Source organism: Setaria viridis, chromosome 9 (assembly GCF_005286985.2).
Source record: "Setaria viridis chromosome 9, Setaria_viridis_v4.0, whole genome shotgun sequence".
NCBI classification, from domain to species: domain Eukaryota; kingdom Viridiplantae; phylum Streptophyta; class Magnoliopsida; order Poales; family Poaceae; genus Setaria; species Setaria viridis.
This window is the reverse complement of record NC_048271.2, coordinates 42,303,879-42,315,885: the sequence shown is the minus strand read 5'-3', so window position 1 is coordinate 42,315,885 and position 12,007 is coordinate 42,303,879. Positions and strand designations below refer to the sequence as shown.

General features: G+C 48.7%; 2 protein-coding genes across 2 annotated transcripts; both read right to left on the bottom strand.

Moving 5' to 3' along the window:
- Positions 1–3,672: 3,672 nt before the first annotated feature.
- On the bottom strand, positions 3,673–5,046 carry LOC117840779 (uncharacterized). The gene is made up of 2 exons (XM_072290529.1): positions 4,275–5,046; positions 3,673–4,038 (listed from the first exon to the last, which is right to left on the bottom strand). The coding sequence occupies exons 1-2, from the start codon at positions 5,044–5,046 to the stop codon at positions 4,004–4,006; spliced, it is 807 nt and encodes a 268-aa protein (XP_072146630.1). The 3' UTR covers positions 3,673–4,003.
- Positions 5,047–6,510: 1,464 nt separating this feature from the next.
- LOC117840645 (serine/threonine-protein kinase SAPK1) lies at positions 6,511–10,866 on the bottom strand. The gene is made up of 9 exons (XM_034721161.2): positions 10,598–10,866; positions 9,267–9,341; positions 7,977–8,078; positions 7,836–7,889; positions 7,655–7,747; positions 7,476–7,568; positions 7,289–7,393; positions 7,088–7,186; positions 6,511–7,000 (listed from the first exon to the last, which is right to left on the bottom strand). The coding sequence occupies exons 1-9, from the start codon at positions 10,715–10,717 to the stop codon at positions 6,707–6,709; spliced, it is 1,035 nt and encodes a 344-aa protein (XP_034577052.1). The 5' UTR covers positions 10,718–10,866; the 3' UTR covers positions 6,511–6,706.
- Positions 10,867–12,007: the final 1,141 nt, after the last annotated feature.

Here is a 12,007-nt window from a genome sequence, read left to right as displayed (position 1 = left end):
CTAAGAGCGTGCTATAAGAATTGAATTCCATTCTAATAACCATAATCTATAGAATCAATTTCCATCTCCCACCCCATGAATTTAAGATAGGTTATATCTAAACTTTGGAAAGTTGTGGAATACCACATTCCAACATAAATTAGCCTACTCCATTAAATAGATTCCAATTCCTTCAAAATGAAGGGACCCAAACGGGACCTAAAACAATTCCAACCGACCAAAATCCGTACGTCACTGTCGTGTGGAGTACTACACGTCACCCACAAAAATGGTCTCGCGAACCCGAAACGAACTCAGCTCAGCTTTAAGAGCGGACTCCGAGTCCGAGCCGATTTCCGAGCTGCCGCGTCTACATGCAAGGCGCACCTCCATATAATTTCGCGACAGAACGCGCGCGCGCCATAGCATAGCAGCCCCCGTCGCTCCACCTCAATCCGCGCGCCACCGCTGCCTAGAGAAGCCAGCTCAACCGGCGAGCATCTCGGTTGATCGGCGCCGGCGCGTCGACGTCGAGTGAGTCCATGGCGGGGCCTCCGCCGGCAGGGGCGCCCGGCAATGCCGCCGGCGTCGTCCCTCGGGTCATGTCGAGGGCCGAGCTGGTGCGGCTCTGGGAGGACCTGATCGACCAGGACCCGGAGGCCGCCGAAGAGCTCTTCTTCGACGCGCTGCTGCGGGACGCCCGGGCCGAGTACGGCCGCCGCACCCGGAAGGTGGAGGAGGGCAAGGACGGGGACGAGGAGGAGCGGCGGCGCGCGCGCGTCTTCCGGCCGTGGGAGCCGCCAGCGCCCGGCGGCTCGGCGATGCCGCCGCCGGTCAAGCGAGCCGTGGTGCTGGGCCTGCGCGCGCCGCCGCACCTGGCTCGCAAGCAAGAGAGGACGCCGTCGGAACCCAACAAGCCCCGAGCCGTCTAGAAGATCTCTGTGTAAGAGTAGTAATGTCAGAAAACTTGTATTGATGTCAATCGGCCAGTACATATACACGCAGGAGTGGTGTGAGAGCAACAAAGATCCTATGGATATGGCCGATTGACCAGGATTACAAACAGTGTACCTATGAATCCGTTAGAGACTAACCAACTTGCAACCGATCATGACCAGCTAAACCAGGTTTCCTACACCCCCGGACAAACTGAACTTCTGAAACAAAGGTGTAGATAGACCTTTGGTCATGATATCTGCAAGTTGCTGCCGAGACGGAACCTGAATGACACGCATGTGCCCCAGCTGAACCTTTTCGCCTACAGCCAACACATTATCACAGTAGATCACCGTAACCTTGTTGACCGGAACGTACAGCTCGTGGAGCAGGCTTCGCAGCCAGCAACACTCGGCCCCCGTGTTCGCCACCTAGGACTGTCACCACCGCTTAGTATTCCACCTCCGCACTGGACCAAGATACGGTGGTCTGCCTCTTCAATGACCAGGAGACCAAGGTGTTGCCGAGGAAGACGCAGTATCCCGATGTCGAACGGCGAGTATCTGGGCACCCGGCCCAGTCAGCATCAGAGTAGACCGTGAGGTCGCAGGAAGAGGAAGCTGAAACATGAATGCCGTCGTTGATTGTCCCTCGCAGGTAGCACAACACCTGTTTGATGAGGTTCTAGTAGGCGTCACGCGGTGCGTGCATGTGAAGGCACGCCTGGTTCACAGCATAGGCGATGTCAGGCCATGTCAGCATCAGGTATTGAAGTGCACCGGCCGTGTCAGCATCAGGTATTGAAGTGCACCGGCGATGCTGCGGTAGAACGTGGCGTCGGACAGGAGCTTGCCATCGTTGGCGGAAACCTTGGGCTTTGTGTCGACCGGAGTAGGAACGGGCTTGCACTTCACCATGCTCGCGCAATCAAGAATGTCTTCGTTGTACTGTGCTTGTGTGAGGAAGAACCCTGAGGCGTCCCACCGGACCTGCACACCGAGGAAGAACCGGAGGGGGCCGAGATCCTTGAGAGCGAATTCTGATGACGCGCTGGAGGAGCTCATCGGACGACGCGGTGAGAATGATGTCATCGATGTACACAAGGAGGAACACGACGGCATGCTCACACTTGTAGACGAACAGTGAGTTGTCAGAGCCAGTAGGTTTGAAGCCGATGCTGCGAAGATGGCCACCGAGACACTAGAACCAGGCACGCGGTGCTTGCTTAAGCCCGTACGGCGATTTGACCAGGAGGCACACATGGTCAGGATGCGCGGCGTTGATGAACCTTGCAGGCTGATGGCAATATACATGCTCAGCCAAGTTGCCATGCAAGAATGCATTTTTGATATCGAGTTGGTGAACAGGCCAGCGCCGGGCAGTAGCAAGGTGGAGGACAGTGCGGATGGAAGCCGGTTTGACAACTGGTGAGAAGGTCTGATGAAAATCAATGCCGGCACGCTGATTGAATCCCCGGATAACCCATCGAGCTTTGCGGCATTCTAGTGTACCATCTGGATGAAGCTTGTTCTTAAACACCCATTTGCTTGTGATCACATTTGCGCCAGGCAGCCAGGGAACCAAAGTCCATGTGTCATTGGAGATCAAAGCCTTCCGGATCGCAGAGAGCACTGCGTATCGAAGACGGAGGCGCGGAAGAGCACTGTGTACCAAAGACGGAGGCACAAAAGGAGGAGCTATTGCGACGTTGGCGTACTTGGGGTTGGGAAGGCGAATGCCCGCCTTGGCACGGGTGATTATCGGATGAGCGGCTGGAGGAGCGGGGTGGCGGCGATGCTGGAGGCGTTGAGGTAGATGCGGAGGCTTTGGGTGTGGCAACGGCTCCAGCAATTGGATCGGGGCAACCACTGTGGTAGGAGTGGCGGCAGGCGGGGTGTGTGCTGCAGCCATAGTGGGCGATGCGGGGCCCGTGTCGAGGCATGCGGTGCATCTTCAGAAGATGCGGGCAAGACGACGCCACCTGAGGGTGACGCATGGGGTGGTGGTGGCGCGGTTGTAGCACGGGGAGTACAGCGACAATGAACCGGCGGGCACAGGAGCGGTGCGCACGATGTTGGTGGTGTGGATCGTGCCGGCGGCGGCTGCACGCATGTCGTCATGTCCTGCTGAAAAGGAAACGTCAACTCATCAAAATAGACGTGTCGTGAGATTAGAACGCGACGTGAAATCGGATTTAGAACTTGTAGCCTTTTTGGATTTAGAACTTGTAGCCTTTTTGGTCCGCCGGGTAGCCAAGGAACACGTAGGCGGGAGAGCGTGGCGTGAGTTTGTGAGGGGCCGTAGCGGCAATGTTTGGGTAGCACAGCCTGAGGTGATCGTAGGTTGCAGGGACGCCGAAAAGCAACTCGAACGGGGTATGGTGCTGGCGGGGGCGACATGGACGGCGGTTCAGGAGGTAGGTGGCTATGGTAAGTGCGTCAGGCTAGAACGAGGTTGGCACAGAAGAGTGAAAGAGCACAGCACGCACACTGTCATTGAGAGTGCAAAGCACACGTTCAGCACGCCCGTTTTTCTGAGACATATAGGGATAGGTGAGGCGCAGCACAATGCCATGAGCTGTGAAGAACGCCCTGGAAGCGGAATTGTCGAACTCCCTACCATTGTCAGTTTGCAAGCACATGATAGGCAGTTTAAATTGCATGTGCACAAATGCATGGAAGGCTATGATAGTAGGAAGAACATCAGACTTGTTGCGTAAAGGAAAGGTCCGGGCAAAGTGAGAATAATCATCCAACATCACAAGATAATATTTGTATCCAGAATTGCTCATTATTGGGCTCGTCCATACATCACAATGCAAGAGTTGAAATGGAAAGGAAACAACATAAGTGGACTCAGAGAATGGTAGCCATACGTGCTTGCCAAGACAACAGGCATGGCACGTATGAGTGTCAGACTTGGAGCATGAAAAACCAAATGAATTCAAAATGCGATGAAGAGGAGCAGTGCCGGGGTGACCAAGCCTAGCATGCCAGAGCTTTGTGGTGTGATCTGCATGAAGGGCTTGATGATCTCCGGAGTGTGGTTGAGCATTCATTTGTGCAGAGGATAAAGATCACCTGAAGAATCACATTGGAGGAGAGCCATCTTGGTGCGCAGATCCTTGATGGAGAAACCCCAGGGATCAAATTCAACAGACACAAGAATTATCATGTGTTAGTGCACGAACAAAGATAAGATTTTTAATCAAATGTGGAGCAACAAGGACATTGTTCAAGTGAAGAGGAGCGCGGCAGTAGGCACAAGAGAGCGGCCAGAAGAGGAAGCAGGAAACGATGTGCCATTGACGACAATAATGTGACGCAGAACAGTAAGCGGGGAGGAGGAGGAATGAATACCCAACCATTCGCTGGAACCACCACCGTACGGCTGCTGCGCCGGCATGCTGTGAAGGGCGGAGAATAGGGCCGGCGGGACGCCAGAGGCGCCTGTGTTGAAGTTGGCGTCGTAGGAGGCAGATGGCGTGCCAAGGGCCATCCGTGCCTGGGTCGGAGCAGTGCTAGGTCCCGGTCCTAGAACCCCAGGGCGCAGTGGCCAAGCCTGGACCACGCCCGTCCAAGGGTTGTAGGCAAACGCCCACTGCGGAGAGGAGGCTAGCGTCGAGGTCGTCATAGATGGGCGTGGCGAGTTGTTGGATCCTGATCCGGAGGAGCGATTCTTATGGTCGGAGGCCTTCCACTTCTTGCGGCCGCCGCCGTTGGATGGGGAAGAGGTTGGCGAGGAGGGTGGCGGCTTGGTCGGAGAGGAAGCAGAGGTGGCGATGAGCAGCGCCATTTGAGCCTCCACCTTCCGGGAGTGCTCGATGCGCTTTTCTTCCTGGAGCAGGTAGTTGCGGGTGTAGAGGAAGGATGGAGGGGGCTTCTTGTTGCCGAGAATAGTGATGGCGCTGCTGAACTTGTTGTTGAGGCTGCGTAGAGTGTTGACCACCAGGGCCAGATCGGTGACGGCGGCGCCGACATCAGCGAGGGTGTCGGAGAGCCGCTTGAGGCGCCCACAATACTCTGTGCCGCCCTGGTATAGGCTATGGAACACCTGCTGGGCGAAGACGGTGCGCTGCAGCCTGCAGGCTATTGTCGAGGAAGAGCTCGGTGATGGCCTGCCACACCTCATAGGTGCAGAGACGAGGCTTGTACACTGCATCCATGATGTCCTTCGTCACCGTCGCGTAGAGCCAGGAGACGACGCATCATTCTGCATCCACTCGGCGTCATGGCGCATTAGGACGGCATCGAGGGAGCCGTCGACGTGGTCTGAGAGGGCAAACTTCTGGAAAGTGAGCTCAAAGAATGTACGCCACTGCCAGAAGTTGATCTCATCCCAGTCAAGAGTGACTGGGACATGGCCATGGATGTTGAGGACAGCAATGGTGGCGGCAAACGGGGCACCAGGGGAGAGGGAAGTAAAGGGGTTGGTGTTGTGGGTGGCGGAGCTAGAGGAGGAGGAGTCAGCCATGGCGAGAGAGATGCAGCGGAAGAGAAAGAATTAGATCAAAAATAACTGATACCATGTAAGAGTAGTAATGTTAGAATTAGTGCGAGAGCAACTAAGATACTATAATCTAGGAATATGGCCGATTGACCATGATTACAGACGGTGTGCTTATGGACCCGTTACAGACTAACAAACTTACAACCGATCATGACCAGCTAAACCAGGTTTCTACGCTCTTTGTACGTAGCGTTCGTGGCCGCCGCGCCGGCTTCATGCTCATCCGTTAGATCGATGGTGTTCGATTTCGATCTCTCTAGGACTGTGAATCTGTGATCACGCTGTCGTCGTCTTGTTTTTTTCCTCGTCTGCTCATGTCACCTTCACGTTCGATCGTGTGACAACTGACATGCCATGGCAGCCATTAACTGGTTCTTTTGTTCACAACATTGGTAAGGGCAAGTATATTGGTGTTATCTAATATGCGATCTTATATATTGACACGTAATTTTAAGACAACTTAACAAACAATATGTACAATGGTGTCCACAGAAAAAAGAAATATTATGAGTTACATGGCACTCACAACTCATACAACGAAAACTAGTCGTCTCATAATCCTAAAATCTAGCTTTCGAGGCGGTTGTTTCGCAAAACAACAACTTCTTTCTCTCTCCTCACCCTCTCTCCTCCACATCAGCAAAAATTCTATGTGGCACTGCATGAGACAATCTACGAGACTGCTAAGGTGTAACAATGTAATTGCTCCAATTGCGGAATGTGAAAAGAGTGTAGTAGAAAACTAAAGAAGAGTTTTGTACTTTTGTCTGAATTTCAGCTTTGAGGATTTTTCTTTGCTTTTCACGTGACGAAGCAAGACGCTGCTGCATTGATTAATTCTAAAAGAAAACATTGTATGTTTCATCCTCAGGTATGGCAAAAGTGTTTGCTTCGGTGAAATTGGATGTGTTCGTGCTTTTATTACAAGTGGTCACCCTGCCGTGAAAATCGTGAATTGCTTTTTAAAGCATGGCTAATTTCCACCGTAGAATTTCACATCATAATTAATACTGCAAATCAGCAAATACAAGCTACTGATAGGAATCTCAACAGAACTGATGGGCTTATATTCAGTACAGCACCGAGAACACAATGATTTCTGTATAGATTTCAGCATGTAAGTTCACGTTGTATGCTATCCACAGCAATGTGAATTTCTTGGTTACAGAAGATATGTGATTCAGAAGCAAACCAAAGCATAATCCAAGGATCTACATACATCAACAACCAAAGGAATCTCGCTGCTAGTCTGCTACTTGACCGGTTGAACCACGCATGAACATCACATTGCGCAAACAAAATCACCACTGTTCTCGATGTCAATGTCGTCGATATCATCCAAATCAATGTCATCAAGATCCATATCCATGCTCCCCAGGCAGGACACCTGCCCGGCAAGCTTCATGGCCTCCCCTGGCTTCCGCGCCTCCTGGATGATCGCCATGACTTCCTCCAGGCTTTGCTCCGAGCTGTTCATGTCTGCCAGCTGCATGCTCTGTTGGTAGTCGTCTGTCATCTCAATGGGCAGGTTCTTGAGGAACCACGGGTGGTTCTTGATTTCTGGAATGGTTATTCTCTGCATGTAGAAAATGTCGATTATAAAACACTATTGAAAGCTGATCCAGCTTGGAGTCAACAAGCTGAATAATTTGACCAGAAGTACCTGTTCAGGATTTCCAACAAATATCCGAGACAACAGATGCCTGCATTCCATTGAAACTCGAACATAGTCCGGAATTGAGTATTGTACACTGAGTATCCTCTGTGGAAGGCACCAAAAAGTTCGATATCATTGTCCAAATTTATTGCTAAATAATTGTTTTCTCCCCGAATACCATAAAAAGCAGGGAACTGGTGTACTCACAGTGATTGTCTTGCGGAAGTTCCTTGGATCATCAGGGTCCTCAAATGGATATGCACCGACCAGCATCACATAGAGTGTTACTCCGCAGGACCAAACATCAGCAACCTAATATTTGACACGGTGTTATAAGGCTTTAGTTGCAGAACATCGAAAATATGCAATGGTAATCTGGTACAGCAGGCATTACCTTTCCATCATATTCTTTTCTAGAGAGGACCTCTGGAGCAATGTATGCAGGTGTGCCAACAGTTGATTTTGGTTGAGAGTGCAACACAGAAGACTGAAAATGAAAAGGGCCCAAATGGAGGGTAGTAGTTTAGGTGATGAAAATGTCCACTTGTGAGATCATAATATGCGCAGGAGTACCTTGGAATAACCAAAATCACAGATCTTGAGCCGTGGTGCAACACTACCATCTAACAGAGTATTTTCTAGTTTCAGATCTCTATGGCATACTTGCTGCATGGAAAAAGACATAAGAGTGGTACTGAGTCAGTAGTGTTCGACTGAAATTGCTATGTGATAATCAACTTGACAGAATTTGTACCATGGAATGACAATAGCTCACTCCCGAAATCAGCTGTTGGAAGAAGAACCTTGCCTGTTGAGAGTAAGTAGTAATCAGTCAATGCAATGACATACACCATCACAAAACAAGTCCCAAACGCTCGTGGAAAACATTTTTTACCTCATCCTCACTAAATCTCCCAGCAGTGCAAATTCTTTCAAATAGCTCACCGCCAGCAGCATATTCCATAACTATTGCCAAATGTGTGGGAGTTAGCACGACCTGAAAAACTAAGTACTACTTTAATTTTTCAACCTAAAAATGACTTTCGAAAATTAAACCTAGACAATCTGTTCAAAGCAGATGTTTAATGACGAGTGTAAAGTAATAGCAGATAGTACGACTGGTCACTGAATAAATAACCATATAAGCTTTCTAAAATGCAGTCACAAGAACAGCCTGATATGAAATTGCTACCAAACTACTGACAATCCACCAGGCAAAGAATGCAGGAGCCCTGATGATGACTTGTGCATTTATATGCTCTTCCTGCGGGACTATATCATTCCTGAATTTCTCACGTCAACCAGTTTTGGAAGATCAAATACTCCCGCACCAAGAGGAAAATTCCACAACAAGGGTTATCCAAAAAGCACAAAAATCAGCACCTCTATTGTATAAGTAACACCAATATTCTAATCTAAGCTTGCTGTTACTGTTGCTCCCAAAATCTCACAGGACAAGTATAAGGTGGTCATGTTCCATAAAAGCTGGAATATAGCAACTCTGATGCGCTACAGAAATACTTTCCATTAGTAAATCAGGTCTGGAAAACAGTAGTAGGAAATAGGAAGTAAGGTGAGCAAGAGCATCAGAAACACCGTACGAGCTGCAGCAGAAGAATAAGCAACTGTAAGCCTGTCAGCTACAATTGTTAACAGACACCTTTCTATCCTTGGTTAATTGCATTACTTTCCATAAATACATTTACATAAAATGGTTAAAAGTGGCCTGTCATTGTGGATAACAGATAAACGCCACTTGAGTAGTATGGAAGGCTCCAAGGGGTAAGCCGAACTTAAGTCAATAAGGATAATATAATTCTACTGGATATCCTAACTGGTCCCACTTGGGGCGAAAGATAGTAATACCCTGGTTATCCTATTGAATTTTTTCTTCCACACAAGCACACTAGAGCGAAAATTGCAGAACTGGAAGAGAGTCGCCATCAAAGACCCCTATAAAATCTGCAACTAGACTTTCACGTTGCATATTCCATTTGTCCTTGTGCTAAAAATAAAGGACTGCAGATAACCATCACTTTCTATCTGCAACAGGTCTTCAAGGAGATAATTGCACATTGACATTGAACAAAGAATGCTACAAGTGGTCAGCCATTGGACTCTAGCAGTCATTCAACTTCAACTACATATCAGGATACTTCCTTCCCTAGATGTCAGAGAATTTTACCTCCTTGAATCTAATTATGTTTGGATGCTTCAGTGACCGGTGGTTCATAATCTCCCTTTGAACATGCTCATCAATCTATGAAAAAAGAAGAAACGTGTGGAATTAAATAATGAGCGGAAGTAGATAATATTCAAAGTTTAATAGAGAGTATATTATAAAGGGGGGAATGAAAGAGGAAACTTTCTAAAGGAAGTATAGGTAATCTTCATTCTTCAGAATGTGACAACAGGGCCTGGTATAAAGTATAGACAAAGAAACCCGGATACAACTCTTATATTATATTCACCTCGAGAGAACAGATAGGGCTTCACAAAAAGAAAAAGGGCAATGGACAGCGTAGCATACTATCAGTAGCATCAATTAATGAACTCAGCCGTTTTCACAGGCATGGATGAACAGATCATACACATACTAGAAGCTTCTACCAAAAGATACTAATTTAGATGAGGCCATCCAATTAAATTAAACTAAAGAAAATTAGCACAATTACAGCTGAAGATCCTCAAGATTAAATAACAAACTTTATGGAAATAAACAAATGTATTAATAGCAAATACTTGATCCGAACAACTTTGGCATTTGGAAGACGTTATGTAACGGAAATTTACTATCTGTAGAACAGTTTCTGGTAGCTTCCTTGGGCCAATGCTGTACGCAATACTTTACTATTTAATCACGCGTGATAAAAAAAATCAATTGAGTCCCCCAGTCAAACAAGATTGAATTGACAGATTACACAAGCTGGCAAGCTGCGATTTAGCCGGAAAAAAAAGGAACCGAAACTAGCGGGAAGAGACTATATCCGCCTGCTTTTTGTTCTTGGAAAATTTTTATAACTACTAACAAAATAATATAAAGAGAAAGGCCCAAAAGTAACCAAATCAAACAAAATAGTAAGATGCTAATCAGTACCCGGAAGAAAAAAAACTCTGCTCTTTTTGCTGGAAATATTCAGAAGCATAATACAGACACCATAACACTTAAGTGCTCTCGAACGTCAAGCGGAAACCTCCAAAATCTGTCTGACAAATCCGAAGCCGTTCGATTTCAGGACCTCTGCACCAAACTAAACCCCCCAACATTTCGGAGGGGTTCCCAATCAGAGAAGCAGAAGAGACAAAGCAGGTTAGTGCGCAACAGATGAACAGAGAACAGAAGGGAATGATCAGGTAAACCAAGATCTTCCCTCGCGCCTAGAGCCTATCGCTCAAGAGCATCAGCGATGCGCAGTCGCACACTTGCACCAGGGACTAGACTCCATGAAGCAAAAAAAGAAGAAGAAGAGGCGATCTTTGAGCGGGAACTAGAAGAGGGCGATGATTTGCGATTACCTTCTGGCCTCTCTCGATGAACTTGACGGCGAAGAGCTCCTTGGTCGTGACGTCCCGCACCAGCTTGGCGACCCCGAAGTTGCCCGACCCGATGTCCCTGATCACCTCGTACCGCTCCATCGCAGCACAAGATCGAAGAGGGGGCGGCGGCCAGGGCGAGCAGAGCGGCAGCAGAAGACGAGGAAGACGAGGGCGTGGGGCGGAGATTGGGCGCCTGGGCCCGCGTGGTGGTGGTGATGGGAATGGGGCGGAGGTCGGCAGCTATAGGGAGTCGAGGCAGAGTTTGAGTTTGATGCGGGCAGCGAGGAGAAAGAGACGTGCCCCTGTACCCCGGCCATGTGTCGCCGCGGGTGCCGTCCGGGGTTGCCCAGCCGGCAGGTCGCCGTCCAAGGCAGGGCCGTAGGTTTCTACGTACACCAGTATTTTACCAAATTTTTTTCCTTCTCTGAAATTAATAACATTGTTCTTTTCTTTATCTGCCATGGAGTGTGATACTTTATTTTCTCGAAACACAAGTACACACCTCACTACACACTCATATCACACCATACATCGCCAGTGCGTTCATTTTTTTTCTCTCGATACGGCCTCACCTCATTTCCATCCACATTCACCCGAACGGAAATTCCACAAGTCTAATAAAAAAAGAGATTTTAGAATGATCTAGGCTACGAAACCTGATTCAGGGAAGATAAACTAAAGAAAAGTTTCGACCCCCAGGATTCCGGAGGAGAGTCCACCGTACAACGTTTGCACGACTAAAAGGTTCTCACAGCCATTTTCAACGTTCCTAACAGCAGAAGAAGCCAGTGCGTTCCTATCACACTACTGCAAATAGTTCTATTCCTCGAACGACAAACCCTGTGAATTTGAAGATTTGGCACAAAGAACATCCACCCAAATTCCTTCCATCGAAAACAGCAGGGCACCGGGCGAAATCGAGACACATCGACGGATCTCGGAATCGCGAAAGAATATGGAATGCGCATCTTGACCATCTGTCGCCACGCCGGACCCTGGGCAGCGAAAGAGGAACAAACGTACAGCCGAGAGCACTCCTCCCGATCGCTTCTGGAGTAGAGAAAGCAGAGGCTCTTTCAGCGATCAGCAGGTGGCTAGCACAGCAGAGGGCCAGAGGCATGCACGTCCAAAAGTCCAAAGTGCATGCCTGATGATGAATGGCTCGACAAACAGGTCGGCTTTGCAGGCAGAAAGGGTGGGTTAGTTAGGCACTGCATGGTACGGTGGCTTTCGTTTGGAGATTTGGATCTTTGAGGAAAAGTTGCGATCTCTGCTCTCATGTGATGTGGTAGCCCGTATGTTTTAGTTAGGCTTCGTTGCCTCGCAGTGGAGTGGAGCGGAGAGTTTCCATGTAAGATTCCATGGACGCTCCAAATTGAAGCAAAGCAA